Source organism: Haliaeetus albicilla, chromosome 7, assembly GCF_947461875.1.
Source record: "Haliaeetus albicilla chromosome 7, bHalAlb1.1, whole genome shotgun sequence".
Classification (NCBI taxonomy): domain Eukaryota; kingdom Metazoa; phylum Chordata; class Aves; order Accipitriformes; family Accipitridae; genus Haliaeetus; species Haliaeetus albicilla.
Window position 1 is genome coordinate 23753361 of NC_091489.1, and position 20910 is coordinate 23774270.

General features: G+C 43.1%; 1 protein-coding gene and 1 long non-coding RNA gene across 2 annotated transcripts in view; one reads left to right on the forward strand and one right to left on the reverse strand.

Moving 5' to 3' along the window:
- ENPP1 (ectonucleotide pyrophosphatase/phosphodiesterase 1) overlaps positions 1-16778 on the reverse strand; it is a 59149-nt gene extending 42371 nt beyond the window's left edge. Inside the window, exon 1 of the mRNA XM_069787316.1 lies at positions 16561-16778. Coding sequence (XP_069643417.1) covers positions 16561-16752 — 192 coding nt within the window. The 5' untranslated portion in view covers positions 16753-16778. The remainder of the gene's footprint in view (positions 1-16560) is intronic.
- A 100-nt stretch (positions 16779-16878) lies between these two features.
- Positions 16879-19510, forward strand: LOC138686096 (uncharacterized). The gene is made up of 2 exons (XR_011325423.1): positions 16879-17180; positions 19054-19510. It is a non-coding gene; the product is annotated as an uncharacterized lncRNA (long non-coding RNA).
- The last annotated feature ends 1400 nt before the right edge of the window (positions 19511-20910 follow it).

The window sequence follows — 20910 nt, forward strand, 5'->3', positions numbered from 1 at the left end:
CAAAAGCTGCTGAGTCAGTCTTTGAGTGTGATGCCTGAATCATGTTGTGATGTGGCAAAAATTCACCCCATTTTAAAATGCACCTAATATTTCTCAAGCTTACTTTTTTGAAGTCTGTGAGCACTTGAGTAAATAAAAACTATTTGTGTTGTTTTTAACAAATATACAGTTCACTATACAATTTTGTTCACTAAGCAGTTAGTAAAGCCAGTAAGAACACAATTTCTGGAATGCGTAGCATTGAAATTCAGGTATTATTCTGGATTTCTGAACTGAAAATTATCATAAACCATATTAATCAATATAAAAAATATTACACACACAGCATTCATGAAAAAAGGGAATTATAGACTGGAACTGATGAAACTTTGGCCTAGAATTCTGAACCAAGCAAGTCTAGAATCTTAGATGATTCAACAATGTCTAACAGAGAAATAAGTACTTTTAAAGTTCAACTCTATCTTTGAATTGCCAAGGAAAGAAAGAAAATAAGAGAATGAGGAAAAAAAAAATCCAGTATTATCAATGCACCCAGATACACTACACTGACAGAGAGGTGCAAGTCTCCATTAACCCAGCTGTCAAGAATGACTACAACTGCAGAGCTCTGTACTTGCCTTTTCTTTTTTTAAACAGCATACTAACATGTGCAGTATCAATAACATTTTCTGTTAAATCAGTATCAATAGTATTATCTTCCACGTAAATTGTTATGGACCTTTGAAGTCTTCCATATGAAATACCAACTAGATAAGAGCACGTGCACAGCTAGGTAGGTAGCACATGAGATGCAAGATGTCAAAGCCCAGCAAAATCAGTGGAGAGAGCAAAACCTGTTATTATCCCTTTAACTTACGTATTATTTGGAAATTACAGATCGATTAATTTGTTTTTAAAAAGCCAACTTGAGAACAATTTTTTTCAGGGTGGCAATATATTGCTTCTCTACTCGCACCAGGCCCTGCTGCTAAGATCAGAGAGTAGAATGTCCTCTGACATGTAACCACAAACATGCTTTAAAACAGACAAAACCCACACCTACTCTGTCTGCAAGAGCTTTATTCCCATATCTTCAAATAGCTACATTACCTATGGGACTTAGGCCACCTAAGGCATCCTTGTAACAAAAGCACATTGCAGTGCCACTAAATGCACTATTAATATTCCCTTAAGGAGCTTCAGTGTAGATAATGCATGTTTAAAAACCACAAATTTAATTGTGACACCAAATTAATGTAAAAATTAAATCTAAATAAAACCCACTCCAAAGTGATAGCGTTATAGTACTTCCCAACTAAAATTGGTAAATCTTCACTAAAGTTCTCACAAATAGTTCCTGAGATTTTGGCACCGAATGTTACAAAATCACTTTTGTATTGTATTCCAGATTTTCAGTTTTACACTTCCATGAACATAATTAATTCCAACAAGCAAAAACATGAAAGGATTATATTCACTGAGGCATATGAATGTTCTTTTGGGTAGGAAATACTACAAAATGGTAATGCTACTTGATGCAATAACACAACTTGTGTTTCCTGCAAGCAATACTCTGGAAACCTCATAGCATCACAAAACACAGCACACTACAAATGCTCTCTGTGTCTCTACTACAAACCAGCTCTGCTCTCAAATGTCTTGTATGTACACAAGGAAAACATGGTCCAGGTCCTTACCTGGTGTACTATGCCCATCTGTAATAAATGAAGATCTGGGAAATTCTATTGACTCATTACATTCAAGCCTTTGCTTTCTTAACATTAGTCCCACTAGCTTAAATTTTAGTCTTAAAAAATATTTTAATGCAAAATACTAAAGCTATCCCCCCCCCCCGTTTTTTTTCTTTCTTTCTTTCTTTAACACTTAAGAACCTTCACAAAAATGGTAAGCTTAGAGGTAAAGCATTTGACAATGTTCTGGGACAGCCAGCTCTTATCTAGTGGACTATACCATGCAATTGCAGCTTAGTGTTTAAGGCTTTGAATCAAAGCTTTATCTTGAGCCTGAATGACTTCAGTCATGTGGATATTACCCACACAAATGGCACAAATGTTCAGCTGGAACAATGTGGAGCAACTAATACTGGCCAACAGCAGCAGTAGTCCTGACTAGGCACAGCAAGAGATGTTACACTAGTAGCTGACTAATTAGCGGAAAGGCTTTAAGATTATCAGCTCTACAGATGACAAGGAATAATCAAGCTAGCTTTAAAGGTCACCCAGTTACAGAAAGTCACCACACTGCTGCAGCCCAAATGTGGACTAATTTACTTTGCTTCTTGCTGTATGGGACCTTGCTGTAACAGTAGGTTACTAATATTACCTGAACTATTTTACATACAGGTAGCTCAGGTTTGGGATGCTGCAGTCTGCTGTGTAAAGATTTTTTTTTTTTTTTAATCTATATAAAGACAAGTGGCTGCACATGTAGTTTAAGGTTTACTATCAAGAACCTCATTAGAACCCTGCAGCGTCCTGGTGCAAGCACCAGACTCAAATCTCTAGCTACTACCACACTGTCAACCTAACACCTAATGCCTTCAAGGTTTAGTCTGTCTTTTTAAACAAAAGGAGAAAATCTTACCTGTTCTCTCTCTCCCCCACATTCTTCCCCTCAAAAAAGAAAGCAAGAACTGAGAAAAAGGTGCAATTAAGAAAGAATATGGGAACCCAACATATAGTAGGAAGGCAAATAAAATTAAAGAACCTGGCCTTGTTATACACAAAAGTAGCACATGAACTTTTTATGGTAACTTGAGAGACTGCTAGGACAAAATGTCAGATTTGGTTTTAATATAGTATCTGAGAAAAGTTTTTTAAACCAACACAGTAAAAACTGCAGAGAAGAAAGTATCCTTTTTTGTTTTAAAAATATATTTTTTAAAGTTTGTTTTGGAATCAAAAAACATTGTCATCTAGGGATGAATCTCTGTCCCATCACTGCTTCCTTTACGTGGGCGGAAGCAATAAAAGCTTTGCTTTGTAAACATTATAGCAGTTGGGAATACGTGGTTGAGTGTCTGGAAAACTGCAATCCTGAAAACATTTGAAAAGCCTTTTATTTTGAGCTGGGCAGATGGAAATATGATAACATGGTTAGAGAGCAGAATCATTTCCATCACTCATCTCTAGAACTGCAGCTGAAGAGAATTTCTCAGCAGTGATTTTGGAGAGCTGGTGGAAGGGCCACAGAGCCAGCATGCACACAGGCTGCAGGCACTGGATCCCAAAGAGACTGGTCAACTGTACAGGTATTGGTGACATACATAGAAACCTCTCACCAGCCTTAGCTACTGTCGTCTTTCCTTTGCTATTGTATTTTACTCTTCCTTTACACAGTCAATGCTACTGTCCCTTTCTCTTCACTCTTCCCTAGCTCTGTCCATCTTCCCTGCTTCCCCTCTATTCTTCTACTCTGCATTTTCTTCAGCAAAGAATGCCTTGGTGTCTCTTTTAAGGAATAATCATTCTGAATTAAGTTTCTTTGTGTTGATCTTCCTCACCCTTTGCCTACCATGTACTCAGTTGATTTCCATCTTCCTTGTTTCATCCCTGGTGTTCCATGGCCAACAAAACTTGTCACTCTAAGGTTTAAGGCACATCCATTAACAACTACACAATTAACAAAGAAGCAATGCAAAGTAGTGGTTTTTCATTCTAATCTCCATGATTGACTCTCACAGTTGTGCCATGTCTGTCCACGAAGGGAGAACATCTAGTCTGGGTCTGTAATGCCAGTATTACAAAAACCCATGGAATTTTCCAAAACCACTGGAAACCATGAAGGGTATGCTATGTTTTTCACTGTTTTGTGCACCTAGAATAGACGACTAACAACACAGATCTTAACACTGAAATATTTTTGAGAACGAATTTAATCCGCAAAAGAGTAAAGAACACTGTAATAAATAACGAATTTCAAGTAAGAACAGAGTCACCGTCTGTCTTTAAAGGGCATTGTTAAAAATGCAGAAAGCATACTGTACAGAGAAAAAACCCTTATCTACACTTGCCAGGGGCAGGAACGCTTACTCATGCTTGTAAGAGTTATTTTTAAACAGAGATAATCCCTCAACAGCTCAGTTATATTCAAAAGCAGGGGATACTTAATAAAGTTTACTGAACTGAAAGGAGGTAAATACTTCACTCATACCAGCACAGCTACATATCTAAACAAATCACCTTAAAAAAAAAGTTATCAGCACTGAAACAAGTGCACCACCTTCTCCTTGCACCACTCATCTCTTCTTTCCACATTTGTAAATGTTTTTAAGCTCTTCAAAGACTTGCTTTTGTTGATCCACATTCCACACCTAGAGCCCAGGAGGAGAGACCCTGAGGCTCTCAGGTCCTGGTTGTCCTGAAACACTGAAGGTGACTGAATTATCCTGAAGTCAGTGGATGGAAAAGCTGGAGCTTACATCCAAAACCTTTTCAGAGCTAAAAAGATTTACTCTAAAAACATATAGGGATTATTGTTTTTCTTCTCAGAGCAGCACACAGGTGGTCTACTCTGTTTCTATTGAATGTTCTGAAGACTGTTATTACATACTATTGCAACATAAGGTCATTCAAAGGACAAGAATGTTTTAAAGGTAGCTCAAGCCACTGTAAGATATTATTAAAAGCCTTTATGGAGCTTACCAAAGAACAATAACTGTTCATTCAGCAGGGAATTATCAGCAGAAGACATATCATACCATAGCTCTCTAAATACCTTCCAAAACTATTCAAGCATCTGTTTTTTAACAAGAAAGAGACAAAGATATAGAACCGAGTTAGCATCTGTCAGCTAGGTTCTAAAATATTTTTCTCATTTGTTGCTTGTCCAACTGTATAGGTACACATTGTCCTGGAAGGTATAAACACATGAGCTGTTATCAAAGCACAGACATTTTACCCCTGGCTGGTTTTGGGGGGTTTTTTTGGTGGTTTTTTTTTTTCCCCCAATGCATTTTACATCATGGGAGAATTCAGAGAGAAACTAAAGTGCAACTATATACTAGCCAAAAAGAAGAGGAAATATAACTTCTGGTTAAATTCCCAGAAAACAGACAGCTGCTGACTCTACTTAATCAGCAGGTAGGTTTTTGTAAAAACCTAAGGATAAACAGGACTGAAAACTGATCTTGATTTATGAGAAAAAAGTAGATATTATGCTTTCAGATACAATTATTTTATTCAGCACAGCAGACTATGAACACAGAACAAAGACCACCACATACCATCTGCTTTTGTGGCAAGCACATATGAATGCATGGTTACATTGAAAGAGAAGCTGTCAGTATTATGCCAACTCAAAACTGTTGTCCAAACAAGCTGCACTTGACCCATGAATAAAAGCAAAACTGGAGAAGAAAACATGGCCTTGAGCCATCTTCATGCTTTTCCTATTCCAAAAATCCCTTTTCAAGAATAAAGCTAAAGCGGTTCCAATTTGTAGTACCATCATGAGAGTTGTAACAGGAACAGTGTAAAAAAGGGGACTGCTGCTACTGGGTACTGATAGTACCACCAAATATACCAAGTAAACCTATATTCACCTCCAATTTTCCATGGCAGATGCTGTTGCTACTGCCAGCATGACAGCAACATTAGGCTGAGCAGGAAGACACAGCGACCTTAAAGAGCAAGTGAAGCAATCCTGTAAAACACCGTAAGAATGTAAGGAGCATCAGAAATTGCGACACCAAATCAGTACAGGAAGAAGATGGCACAAATAAAGTTTCAAAGCTATTCACTACAGGTCTTTACTAAGCACACTGATATCTATCACAGGCACATCTTTAGCCCTGAATCCTTTGGCCATTTTCCCAAAACAAAGGCCAGGGCTGACAGGCCATTCTTTACCTCTGCACCCTTTGAATATAGTCCCTCAAAAAACAAAATGCAGACTATCAAATTTTGATGCCTCACAACACGGAAATGTGTTTCAGTCAGAAGGACTCAAGAACTGACCCACTTGATCATGCCAGAGATAAACAGCACAATGGAAAACAAATGGCTGGTTTTGATTATTGACTTCTGTGCAAGCAGCTGTAACAACATTATACTTTTTATTATTCAATGAGTAACAAACAAACAAAACTTTTATACAGACTTGTACCCAAATACTACCACATATTGGAAGGCATTTATATAGGCTGATTTGCCTATATGCCATTACACAGCAGAACTGGGACAAGGTTCACACTCACCTGAGTTTCTTCAGGAATGCAAATATTTCATCTTTTCTCATTACTTCCCTTTTCTCTTTAGCCAACTTATTCAGTGGTGAACAGTTAAACAATAGCCTGTATGTCAAGTGTCCTTACTTATACTACTTTCCTTTGCCCTCCACCACATCCCACTTACAATAAAATCCACTGCTGTCTTATAAGGACCCTTAAAGAAAACTTTACACAGCTGACCTGTGCAACACCTGTGCAGAAAAGTATTTTTTGCTTTTCAGTGCAGAAAGTATATTTTTTTACACTGCTTTAATATATTTCCTGTCCTATTTTCAAAATACCATTCCAATACTGATCATTATAAAATAGCTTCTCTGAAAATCATATATATACACTACTGTTTCATTCAAATAGGACACTACTGCAATGTAGCACACTGTCAAATTCTGTCAGACAGAACATTCTTTAAAACAAGTATTTATCCACTACCCATAGCATATGGTCACAGCAATGTTTGCCAACATATCAATTTCTAATACAAGCTCTGAGGTGAGAAAATTTTCATACCTTTCATGTTTTCAAAGCCTTTAATTTACCCCGCTCCTCCTTTCAGCTGAAAGCAACAGAAACATAGCTTCCATGTTAAGTCAAATCAGAACAATAGTCTCCTTGTGTAGTTCTACTGATATTAGTGAAAGAATGCCAAGGAAAAGAGCAGGAGAGTTGGAAGGAAGCCTTGCATAATTTTTATATCTTTGGCCTTGCCTGAAATCGAACAGTTTTAGCACAGTAACTAAACTGTTCTGAATTCAATTTAATAATTATCTTTACAGAAAGTCTATTTCAGCTGTTGAGAGCACTGTTTGGGAAACCTCAACCAGCCTTGAGGACAGCTCTTCAACAAAAAGCTGGAAGAAGCCTCAGAGTCACCCCCTCACCTTGTTTTAGCCAGCTCTTGCCTCTGTCCCCTGCGTGAACTGTTACAGGCACGCTGCAGTCAAGTCCATCCTGGCCAAGCACTCTATTAACCCTGACCCTAACTCAGACTTTACTTCCTCCCTTCCTTCACCTTGGACCTGCCTCATCACTATATACTCATCTGGCAATCTAGACTACTCGCTGACCCTGGTTAGCATCCCCAAACCTGCTTTGCTCACCTTGCTCGGGTATGGTGAGACTGTCCTTTCAGTGAGGCCACTGCCTGCATCTGCCTTGTCATCACACCTAGATACAGTTTTGCCTTCTTTCAGCAGGACCTGCCCTTGTCTGGTGCCTGACAGGTAGACAAAGACTATTACTGCAAAATTAAAGAAAGGTAATGAAAACCCTAAGGTATGGGTTGAGACAGAGCTCCAAATGCTCAAGCAGGAAGTCTGAACACACATGACACTAATCCTGGCCCCAATCACTCATTTGCTTTGCCTGACTGGACCAAATGGCTGATCCTAGCACACTGCAGCCTAATCCATCAGCAGATAGTCTACACAAATTCCTAGGCAGAACATGGATGTTTCCAGACAGGCAACCAGCCAGCAGTGTTGACAGAAGCACGCAAGTCACACAGCTGGGTGTCCTTCAGCCTGTTCCAAGCCTTGCACTCCGGCTGGAGTCCAGGAAGCCAGAAGCATTCACACACTGCACTCTGAGGGGTGACCAAAGCCTCCCAGATGGCTTAAATCCTCCAGCTCAGCTACATAAGAAAGTATCTTGCAGCCTATCCTAAACACCACAGTTTTGTCTATGCTGAAAGCAGTACCTAAACTACCCAGCTCAAAGTAAGCTGAAGTATGCTTAGCAAAGTCACAATCACACCTTTGACTGTGGCACAGACATACCCAAAGTCAACCTAGTTTGGCAATAAAATTTAAAATGAGTTGCGAGTACAATTATAAACAAAGGCAGTCCCTACTCTCCCTTGGTGAAGATTTTTGTATGGATGGATTTTTTTTTTGGGGGGGGGGGGGGGGGGGGGTCAGTTTGTTTGGTTTTTTGGTGTTTGGGTTGTCAGTTTTTTTGTTTAAGTAACAAGGCTTTGTCTACAGCCTCAATTCCTGCAAGTGTTTCTTTGGATAGTATTTTTTATTTCTTATCAGCTTCTCTCATCTAGGATAGGATATGCTGACTAGCTCTGTGAAGTAAAGTGCAAGTAAAGCAAGAATACAAGTTACCCCTGGAAACCCATCAGAGTTAAAATGGCTAAATATTTCTTAACTTTTACTGTGTGAGAGCAAGATTATGATTTTTGTCTTTAATATCCAGCAAGAAGGTACCCATCTGAAGAAGCATAAAGAAATTGTGGGTTTACAGCTCCCTGTGCATAATGAGAATTATTTGCAAAGTCTTCCTTGAAAAATGAGTTGACTGAAGATAAACATTAAAAGTTACAATGACCTTAAAATTCACCGAACCCCAAATTGTCTTCTGATGGATTAAACGGGATAACAAAGTATTTATTGTATGTATTTATAATTACAATTTGTATTAGCTTTGTGTGGCAAGGTTTTGGTAGTGGGGGGGGGGGAATTACAGGGGTGGCTTCTGTAAGAAGCTGCTGGAAGCTTCCCCTGTGTTCAAGAGAGCCCATACCAGCCGGCTCTAAGACGGACCCACCGCCGGCCAAGGCTGAGCCCATCAGCGATAGTGGTAACGCCTCTGTGATAACATTTTTAAGAAGGAAAAAAAGTTGGGACAGACGGAAACAGCCGCTGGAGAGAGGAGTGAGAACATGTAAGAGAAACAACCCTGCGGACACCAAGGTCAGAGAAAAAGGAGGAGGGGGAGGAGATGCTCCAGGCACCAGAGCAGAGATTCCCCTGCAGCCCATGGTGAAGACCCTGGTGCAGCAGGCTGTCCCCCTGCAGCCCATGGAGGTCCACAGTGGAGCAGATGTCCACCTGCAGCCCGTGGAGGACCCCACGCCGGAGCAGGTGGGTTCCCGAAGGAGGCTGTGACCCCGTGGGAACTCTGCGCTGGAGCAGGCTCCTGGCAGGACCTGCGGATCTGTGGAGAGAGGAGCCCACGGAGCAGGTTTTCTGGGAGGACTTATGACCCTGTGGAGGACCCACACTGGAGTAGTCTGTGCCTGAAGGACTGCAGCCCGTGGAAAGGACCCATGCTGGAGCAGTTCGTGAAGAACTGCAGCCTGTGGGAAGGACCGTCTCCCGTGGGAGGGACCCCACGCTGGAGCAGGGGAAGAGTGTGATGAGTCCTCCCCTGAGGAGGATGAAGCGGCAGAAAATAACGTGGGATGAAATGACCGTAAACCCCATCCCCATCCCCCTGTGTCGCTGCAGGGGACTTGGTAGAGAATCCGGGAGTGAAGTTGTGCCCGGGAAGAAGGGAGGGGTGGAGGGAAGGTGTAATGAGAAATAAAACCAAATCTCAGAACCTTACTCTGGTTGATTTGTAATAAATTGAGTTAATTTTCCCCAAGCTGAGTCTGTTTTGCCTGTGACAATAATTGGTGAGTGATCTCTCCTGTCCTTATCTGGACCCATAAGCTCTTTGTTATATTTTCTCTCCCCTGTCCAGGATGGGGGAGTGATAGAACGGCTTTGGTGGGCACCTGGCATCCAGCCAGGGTCAACCCACCACACAATTGTATTGTAATTAGATGCATTTAAGCAGTATCAACAGCAAATGCAATTAAAAAAAAATCAATCTTTTGTCAAATACAAATTTTTACTGTGTCTGCAGAATTCAAAACAAGCCACCATTGGAGCTGGAGAGCTGTAATGTTGATGGAAGACAAGCAAGACACTTACTGTAAAACACCCTTGTTTCCAAGCATTGGAATAGTGTTTCCTACAAAATATTAAAATACTGGAGATTGGCCAAACACTGCTTTAATATTTCTGAACCAAAAGCTCTTCAAAGTCTATTTAAACTATGGCCATCCTGTGACTGTCATTTTTTACCTCATATTTCACCAAAGGACATTTGATGCTAAAAAAAAATTAAATCACCTAACAGTCAGCTACTTTAATATTACTGTTAAACTGTGTGGAGTTTCTTGGAACACAAAAGTCCCATCTAAGCTCAACCCAGCACTCTCACAGGAGCAAGTAATTCCAGCAAGGACTACTTTTCTGTACTGAAAAAGGAAAAAAGGCAAGGCACATAAAGCAAAACAGTACAAAAAAGGCTGAAACGGAATGATTTGCTGAGGGCCAAAAAAAGATTAAAGACTGAACGTGGCGCCCGGGTCTCCCAAACTCAGGCACAAAGTACAGTGTCCTTGAATTCAGTGCTTCAGAACTGACTGACAACCATAAAAAAATACCCAAGCCAAAGTTGGCTGAAGTCAACAACCATGTTCCAAATCACAAGGTTTGGGCACAAACATTTTGCTGTCATTGTCTTTCCTCTCCTCACATGAGTTAACGTTAATTCCCAAGCGGGTATGACAAGCACAGAGGGAAAATCTGAGTCTGGAACCAAGCTTTCTATGCAGTCCTTCCCCTGGGAATCAAGACCATATTGCAGCAACACAGCAGCAATGGCAGAAGACAAAGGAGTTCATCCAGTGATCACATCCCCCCTAAGGAGCCCGAGCCCAAGAGCAGAACAAGCTTTTGAAGGGTCTGGGCCAACACACTACAACAACTCCAGCTAATTTCTCACCTGCTCTCTAATTGCTCCCCATGTTTCCTTCTCCAACAGCAGATGTAGAAGAGAGAGTAAGACTAAGCTGACAAGTATATTAAATAAAATAATTAAATAGGTATTTCACATCTTTTCTGGAGAAAGATTATAGAAATGCATTATTCCAAAAAAAGTACTAACCTATACAAAAGTTTGGGCATCCTCAAACATATTTAGGAGGAAAAACATCACCGTTAAAACAACCTAACAGGCATGCTATCTTCTAGACACCTACATAAGAAAAGGTCATTTCCACACCTTCATCTCTGTTGAAGAATTAAAAACAAGCCAAACAAAAAACCAAACAAACCTATAGCCATCTCCAAAATCCTGACACAGCACACCCATCTTTCCCTGTATGAGCAGAAAGTCAGCAACTATGGGTTATTTTGGAAGAAAGTAGTGAAAGACTTTCAGGACTCTAATATAAAATATCTTGATAGCCAACAGATCTCTCTTCTATACTTAGACTCTCTCCTGACTGCAACAATGGCACATATTAATTGACAGCAGATACTTTCCCTTGAGCCAAGACCATCTCACTCATTGTGAGAGACTGAAAGAGTTAATGTCTTAAACATTGTGGTGGGGCAAGTTCTGCTTAAAGACAAACCCTGCACAGCAGGGAACCAAGGTGAAAAGCCCATCAGCTCACACATCAGCAACAGGAGGGGGAGGGTGTGCTGGAGGGTGCGCAGCTCCCTGTTCTGATAAGCTGTTCTGATACAAAGATCAAACAATGGCCAGGTCTGCAGGGAAGGAGAAGTTACTCCACAAACGACCCCCAAGCCCAAAGGCTCACAAACTGCTCATTAGCCTGACAAGTTCGGGTGCCCACCCGAAGGAGGGGCAAGGATGATAAAAGGACACAAACTGAAGCCCCAGGTACGAAAGCCCACCAGGACTGGACCCCTCAGCTGACTGGACCCAGGACCCGTAAAAATCTTTCTCTCTTCTTTTTTCTTTCTCTGTCTTCTTCTCTCTTTCCTCTTCCACAATCCCTACATCTCATCCCTTTAAGACATAAAACTGTTGACCAAGTCTGGGACTAAGAGTGGATGCAGCCACCCCTGGGCCCTTCTCTGAGGAGGAGTCTAGAAAGCAAGGGGGTCTGCTCTGAACCTCATGACTCAATGGGAGGGATCTCCTTATTCCCTGAATTGACATACAGTTACCCTGGGTTACATGGTTTACAGAAGTAGTCTTATGCCAATTCCTGTTGTGAGAAACCATGCCACCTACTACCATGCCTCCCCAGTTCAGTTTGCTTCTGTTATGAATAAAATCTTTAACTGATCATTTGGTGTTATTTCACCTTAATTTAGCCTGAGGGAATTTCAAATTAAACATGACTCCCTGGTCTGTCCAGTCTGGGGGGTCGTGACATTCATTTATGATTTATGTGGGTTTATGATTCAGATCTTACACACTAAACTTAATACAGAGACCAATGGATAACTGGAAACAGATTTATCTAATCAAAGGCTAGAAGGGACCTAAGGAGGTTTTTGGTCCAATCTCCTGCCCAAAGTTGGGTCAAAACTGAATTCAGACCTGGTTGCTCAGGGCTTTATGCTGTTGAGTCTTGAAAACTTCCAAGGGTGGAGACAACACAATCTGTCTGTGCAACCTGTTCCAACACTTAATTATCCTCAGTGATTCCCCCCCCCCATCCAGTAAGAACCTCTTTTGTTTCAATTTATTGCCCTTGTCTCATTCTCCCACTGTGCACATCAGTACAGAGCCTGGTTCCATCTTCTTGATGATGTCCTCGGAGGTATGGGAAGGCTACTGTTAGGTATTCCTCAGCCAAGCCATCTCTTCCCCAGGCTAAACAAGCCCAGGTCCCTTGGCCTCTCCTCACAGGAGAAGAGCTCCAGCCCCAGACCACCTTCGTGGCACTCTGCTGAACTCACTCCAGTTGAATTGATCTTTCCTGTACTGGAAGGCCCCAGCCTGGACACAGTATTCCAGGTGGGATCTAACAAGTGGTGAGTATAGAGAAAGAAAAAACCTCTCTTTCTCTACCGCTCCCTAGATATAGCCCAGCACACTCAACTTTCACTGCTAGATAAAAAGACAACCAAGATCAGCACAGAGGCTCCCAAGGATGCCGTCTTTATCACGGTATCCTTCACCAGCTTCAGTTTGCAGATGATTCCAAGGCCTTGTCCCACTCACTGCCTTAGTCTGATCCTCAGGCTGATAAAGAGTTCACCAACCATCCAAAAGAAAAAGTAACCAAACCTACAGGAGTGCAACCACATATCCTGGATTGCTTCTCACTGCATCTGCAACCAGCTGTAAAACACAGAGCAGCCTTCTGGGAGTACATGCCAAGAGTTACACTGTCTTAATTTAAGTAAAACTGTTTTAATTCACAAGCATTGTACAAGTTCTGGCTACCCTCTCAACAAATTGCAGAAGGCAATTGAATAAAAGAAAGTTTCCAAGGACTGTTTAGTGTTTGGTACACACATAAAACACTAGTCTTAAAAAAAGATTGGACTGCCTTAATTAAAAAAGTACAAGGAAAAAATAATCTCAGACTTACAAAATATTTTTAAGTGTATTACGACAGCATTTTTTTAAAACTTCACAATTTATTGTCTTTATGCACTCTGAAATGCTTGAGATACTCTTTAGAGGAGACTAACACACTTTCAATGTCTCAGTCTGGACCTCACCTGGAATTTTTTGATAATTTTTTTCTAATCAGGAATTCCCAAGTTGCAAAAACTCCTCAAGAAATTTTCAAACAAAAGTGTCAGTTTAAATGAGTTTTCCACTTCTGACAAAGAAAGCCTGAAACTGTCAAAAAGAAACATTGTCTATTTTGTTACTTTTTTCCTCAGTGTTTCAGCTGTTACAAATGCATGGAAAATTTCATCTTAATGGAATGAGTGAATCAGACCAAAATGCAATGCCTGAGAGTCACTGGCAAGCTGGAATAGAAAACCTCAAACCTAAGCAAGTGTTCCACTGCTCCTGGGCAGGAGCATGCTGCTCAGTCACACATCAGCAGCGGGTAAGCCTGGAGAGACTACAGACAGGCAGCTCGTTGGGCTTCAAGGGACAAAGGCGCGAGCTCAGAAAGTTGGGAAGATGCTAAATGAAAAGGTGTGAACAGAAGTTACATACAGTAATCCTCTTATGCATTTATCTCATGATTACTCAAAGCTGGATGTTTTCATTCCATTGCCTTAAGGAGGCACCATGGATCAGTAAATCCCTGTGGGCCTGTCCCACCATTTGGGGAATCCTCCCTGGGCAGCAGCAACAAGAAGAGGGACCTGCACAGTATGAAAACCTACAGCTGAACTTAAAGTTACACCTGCCACAACAAGCACTGCTAGAAGTGGAGCTGACTCTATACCACTTCCTTGTCTACCTACATCCTCCCTCAGCTAACATACATTCAGTTAACAACTAAGTACTGCCATGTAACACAGAGGCTTCTGGAGCAACCAAGAAAACCCATGCATAGAGCCCGCACGGTACAACCTTGTGTACACGGGAACTCTGCAGTTACTCTGTAATTGGGTAAGGTTGGCTCATTGACAGAAGCTGGGAACATCAAGGTTGTGTTCACAAATTGTGCAGACATCTACAGGTGGCAGGCACACAGATAAGAAGAGGAAAATGCAAGCAAGTCTGTGCTTTCCAGAAAAATGAAAAAAGTAATACAAGTATTTTCTAATCACCAGAAATGCACTCATCAGTTTTTACAAAAAATTCAACAAACTTACCTGAAACCAGTTGGTTTTTTTATCTGCCCAAATAAAGGAAGCAACGGTGCATACAAGGAAGGTAAATGCAGGCAAAGGGAGTTTACTTGTGTCTAGTCATGGTTAGAGTTTCACACTGCCCAACCCAAAACACCAAGCAGGTAAGACTGCTCACTTATTTCTTACATTAGGTTGATATCATCAATGCATTATAAATGCATTGGCTTGTGAGAAAGAACAAACTGGCATTTCCAATTCCAGTTTTCTACCTTCTAACATGATGTTTAGGTTAAACATAGTCTTCTTTTACTCAATCCAATATCACCTGCAGTATTCAGAAAGTTTTTCAAGTTCTCACTGAATATTCTAAATGATCTCACTGTCTCCAGTAGCTAAAAAGAATAGCGCATGGTTGTTTATATTTAGAAGTTTTTAATTATTTCTGTATAGATGGTGGGTATTTCACTCTGACAGTTTAGCCAGCACAGGATGAATGTTTTGCCAATTCTCAGAGAGCAGCTTATGGTTTGGAAATAAGGACTTAATTCACAAAAGTAAGTACCTGCAAACATTTTAACTTGTGCCCAACTCCAGTCTTTAAGTGGCTATGTATCTCTAATAATTTTGTTGCATTAGAGCCTAAAAAACTCAGAAAAACAATATTAGGTTTTGAATAGTACATGACTATTTTCCACTATCATTACCTATTTCTAAGACTGAAAAAAGCTGATCTGTTTTCACCATCCAACTGCAATGGCTTTTACGGCACAACCTAACCTCCCCAGAAGACAATAAAGTAATGAAACAAGCTACAAACCGCTACCTTTATTTAAGGTGACTTTTCATCAGAATAGCTGCCCAAAAAAACTTCTACATGGAAACTACCATAGACCTTTACATGAGTTTTGATATTTTTCTTATAGTATTCTGACAAACTTGGAAATGCAACTTAGCACCCAATAGGTCAGAAAGTAGAACCAACATGTAGTCACTATGATATGGTGGGCCGTTCACGTGAAACAGTAACCAGATTACAAAGCTATAGATAAATCTAGAAAAGCATCTTGATCCTTATGCTTTAATGTATTTAAAGGAGGACTACTTATGGAGATATATATATGTAATAAAAAGTCTGCTGCAGTTCCACTGAAGCTTCCTTCCAAGAATGCCACAGTTCTTTCACCTTGATAATGATTTTTGCCTCATAATGATCACTCCAGGCAGTCTGGAAGGTCTTCCTTTCCCATCTCTACAAGGAGGACAATTACAATACAGCAGCATGGCTAAAACTGGAAAGTGACCTACCTGCTAACAATGGCTTTGGCCACTGGGGCCTCTGAACCAGGGCCGAAAGTGACTCCAGGCAGCACTTGGAGACAAACTTTCAGTCCACAGTACTTCAAATTCTGTGACAAAAGCAAGTTTTTTTACTTCCAACCATCCTTTCGGCTCTCGAAGTCTTTTTAGCCTTTCCAGCCATATTTTCCTGTTTTAACCTGGTTTTGTCTTCGCTGGTGTGTCCCCTACGCCAAACAGCTAAAACCACACGACGGAAGACGGGACAACCATTAATACTAAAAAAGAATCGAGACGATTCAACCCTGACCGCTGTCAAAAGAGCAAAATACAGCAACTGAAAAAAGCATGAACCCCCCTTCCAGGCAGGTTGCTGCCTGCAGGCAGCAACACAGGCGCAAGCCCCACGCTCGTGCCCGAAGCGAAGCCCTGAGGCGGGAAGCGGGGGCCGCCCCGGGCGCCCTGAGGAGCCGCTGGTGCCGAGGGCGGTCTCCCCCCTCCCGACGCCGCTCCAGACCCCCCGGGAGGCTCTGAAGGCCCCGCCACGGGCCCCGCTCCCGCCCCCGAGGGGCCAGGGAGAGGCTTGCCCGTCCCCAGGCCCGCGGGGCGAAACACCTGCCCTCAGCCGCGCCGCTTCCTCACGCACCCGCCGGCGAGGCGAGCCCCAGGCGAGACCGCCCGCCCCGCAACCGCCGCCGGCCCCCGCGGCGCCCCGGCCCTTACTAGGGAGAGCACTTTGTAGGTGTTGGGGTCCTTGCTCTTGCCGCCCGCAGCTTTCTCCGGCTCCTCAGCCACCTCCATGGCCGGCAGCATGGGCGCGGCCGCAGCCGGCGTCCCGCCGTCAGCCGCCCCTATCCCGCCGAGGTGATCCTCGTGGTCCTTCCCCGCCGTTGCTCGCTGCCCGTTGCCCTGCATGCTGCCCGCCGCGCTGCCCTCCGCCTGCCGCGGCCACGCTTATTAATAGCGTGGCGGCTCGGCCCCGCCCCGCCCCGCCCCGTCCCGTCCCGTCCCGCCCAGCAGCGCGGCCGCCGGCGGCCCCCGCCGGCTCCTCCGCTGGCCGCGGCGCGGAAGAAGGAGCGGGCTGCTCCCCTCCCTGCCCGCCCCGCTCGGCTCGGCTGCCCCTCGCTTTCCGCCCCCTCCCTGCAGGTGAGGGCGGGCCGCCCGCCCCGCGGCTCTGCCCCGCCGTGACATCACGCCGCTCCAAAATAGCGGCCGGGGGAGGGCGCCGGGCCGTGTTTACGAGGGAGCGCGGAGGAAGTTTCCGCTGCCCGACCCCCGCCGCGGGAAGCGGGCGGAGGCGGTGGCGCGGCCTTCCCCGAAGCCGCCCGGCGGCGGCGGCACAGGTGCGCGCGGGGGCGGGGGGTGCCGGTGCCGGTGCCGCCGGAGGCGCGCAGCCAGCCCCCGGCGCCTGTTGGTCGCCCCGGCTCCGCTCGCCGGAGCTTTATTGCCGGCTGCTGGTCTCCGTGGCGGGCCGAAGGCGCTTCTCTATCCCTGCCGCCTAGTCTTCGCCCCTTCCCGGGGAGGGTTTCCCCTCACGCCCACCGAGTGCCCGCGGAATCCCCCCCCACACACACACTACGTGGGGCATCGGGCCAGCCGGCTACCCGCGCCCCCGGCACGGGAGCTCAGCAGGCGGCTTCGGTGCCCTTCCGGGGGACCTTCCTTCTCAGTTTGGGGTGGCTTCGGGCTAACTGCCCCCAGGCCAGGCCGCCCTCAGAGGGTGCGGCAGCCTTAGGGTGAAATTCCTCTTTGCGTACCCTCCTGGCTCTTGTGTTTGGGCAGGTACCGTGTTGCTCCACGGTATCGCCTCCCGCTGATTCTCGCTAAATTCGGCCCTGCTGTTTGCATTTTTACTGGCCCTCCCTGCCCGTGGGGAAGGCCGGTTGGGCCCGCGTGTGCAAGGGACGGCTGTCAGCGCGGGGACTGTGAGCGTACCGCCGGCCTGCTCGCTCCCGGAGTGTATCGCGCTCCGTTTCTCTAACAGATGAGGGAGTGTTCAGTAGCATCAAGACTCTCAAAGGATGCTTAATTTTAAAGTAGCTAAAAGTATCTCATTTTCCATTATTTCTTATGTTATTATAATATGTATAGTTATGAATGTTGACATTAGACTTCGTCTTTCAGTGCTACTGTGATGATGGTTTTGATTTGCTAGGGCTTGAGGAGTCTACGGTAGATTTATTTTAACTGACAGTGTATTCAGAAAAGAGTGGCACTCACATAGTTTCTGACAAAATCTGTGTTTTCTGAAAAATAGCTACGGTAAAATGAAAATTTCCTTTGGAAGTGACTTTGATCCCTGTCAAAATGTTGTTGCTCTGTTTTCTGTTTCAGCTGAGTTGCACAGTCAAACTGCCTCTACAGTTTTCCTTTAAAAAAAAATTGTAAAGATACAGTACTTCCATTAACTGCTGTTCTGTAGTGCTACTGCAGCTCACGGTATATGGAAGGTTACAGCAGAGCTGTGTGCATATGCCTGTTGTCATCTAGTGAGGTTCCATAGGTGCAGTCTAGAGAATTCCTACACTGACATTTCACCTGATCGCAAAGAAAAGAAAAAGGCAAAGAAAAGAAAAAGAAGCTGTGAGAACTAAGCACTTGAGTCTACAGTAAGAGTCTCCTTTATTCCATTAATGTGGCATTTCAAACAACTGTCCAACTGAGCAGCCAACTTACTATACATTCAAGGATTTTGACATTTGACCTATTAAAAAAAAGTAAATTGAACACTGATTGATAATTTTAAAACTCTCATGAAAACTGACATAGCCAAATTGGGTTTTTTTCAGTCAATGTGGTTTTAATAACTAGCACAAAAACTGGCAGTAACAACCTCACTTTTTTTTTCTTTCCTAAAAATGAAAAGATACTGCTATCACATGGTGGTAGGTTAACATCTTCTTTTTCTTTCCATTTCCAGTCACACTAGCAGGAAAGAAAATGCCTTCCCCCCCCCCCCCCAAAAATCAGAGAAAATTAAAGGCTTTCAGGTGTTTGTTTTTACAAATAATTAAAATTTCATTTCTCATTTTCATGTTTTTGTATGTAGAAAGATATTTTCTGATTAATTTTATGAATAAGGCAAGTAGAAATCTCCTTTCTTGTCCTGTGTAAGTCATCTACTCAAAAGTTTTAATAGCACAGTCTGTGTACTCATGATTCACACCTATTATGTATAACTACATTGCAGACAAAAATGTATCTTTTTTGCCACAGAAAGAAAGGGTATTCTGCAGCTGGAGCTAAATTCTGTGTTATTCATCCAGTAACTATTCATTAACGGTTACTTTCCTATGTACAAATACTCATGAAGCACCTTCAATTTTGTAATTTCTTTCTGCGTCAATACGAACACTTAAGGTGCTTCAGAGTAAGCATGGAAAATAATTACCCATCATGGAAAATAATTAACCTACCAGTGAGAAGTACACTAATTTCAGCTGACTGACAGAGTGTCAAGGTACTCTAGAAAAGAGGAGAATGGAAAACCAAAAAGGACTAAGTTTTGACACTGAAGAAATGGGGTGAAAAGTCTTTTCTGTTGAATACTGGGAGAAGAGATGAAATATTTCCAGCGTTAAACCTTCAGAAACCTACAGCTGCTTGATCTCTTTGGGAGGAGATTGTTAAATAGCAGTCAATTACCATTTTAATAAATCTGTGACAAAAGACATCTTTGTGCAATGAATTAATTGCAGGGATTACTGAGGTTGCAAATCCAAATTCCAAAGAATTGGCTGTGACCATTTCAACAAAGACTGAGGAAGCCAGGGCTGCTGCCACCTCACCTGCCAGCTCCAGCTGTGACCGAATCAAGCTGCCTCACCAAATGTCAAGGGAGAACAGCGGCAACACCAGCTTCACGTTTCCAGGCCTTATCTGTAAAGGGAGCCATCAGACATTATCAATTTTAATTAGCCGTTCAGCCATTAGCAGCTGCCAGGAAGACAAATGAACATAAAAGATGTATTAGGAGAGAAAGGTAAACATAGGGAGTTTACCACACTGCTGCATCTCAGAGCTTGTGACACTTGTCACTTGCATTTTTTTACCTCGATAAAATCTCCACCAAATATCTGTCTCTTAGAAAGACTGGAGCAAGCACCAAGTGCCCACATAACCCTCATCTGACCCCAGTTTCTGAGGTGGCTGTGGCACAAATAGGAACTATGGGCTAGCGACAGAGGGTGTAAATGGCACCTCCTTGCACGAGTGGGCTATCCGCTCCAGGCAGGGTGTGGAGACCCTTCCTGCTCTCGCAGCATGGGGACAGACGGAGTTTGCCGGCAGAGCAGTGCTGTCATGCAAGGTTGCTTGTGATAATCAGCTCCAGGCTGGCTGGGTCTTGACCCTTAAATTGCAGCATAAACCTTTTGCCGGTGGTTGTGGCAACTATTTTGTGTCACATTGTCTCTAATCCTCAGCAAAATTTTTTCTGTAGCCTTAAAAAGAGGCTGGGAGCTCCAGACTAAAAGTCTGGCACTGCTTGTTAAAGAATGTTGCTGCTCAGTGTAACACTGGACTCTCCACCTTATGGGAGCTAATGAAGCTCTGTTTCTCAGCTCCTGCTGTGAGGATTTCTCTGGCCTTGTTGCATGAGAGCTGCATTGTAAACTATTCTAAAAATTGATGAAAAATTAGCAATTATCTTAGTTTCTGAGATGCCCTTATGGGGAGTTTTATTTAGTACTCGAAGTATGTCTAAAACTTTACAAAAATTGAAGAAATCCTTAATAAAAGGGACAAATGAAACTGGAGGTATATCTGAAACTGTTTTATTGTGTCTGGCAGTAATGACTAAAATGAAGTCAGAAATCCCATGGCATTTATAGACATATCAAACCGTGTGGACTGAACTGTGTTTTTCAGATTTATATCTGTAAAACCAGCATCGAGGGATGGTACACAGCTGAGCAAAGATCCAAGACACAAGGGCAAGGTAAAGTTTCAAGACACACATTGCAAGACTGAGGTTCTGAACTTTCCATCATGATATCTCTTTGTCAGAAAAAAACTGATAGTCTTTTATAACTACCTGTTTCAGAATCTTAATTTTACTCTCCAACATGCCCC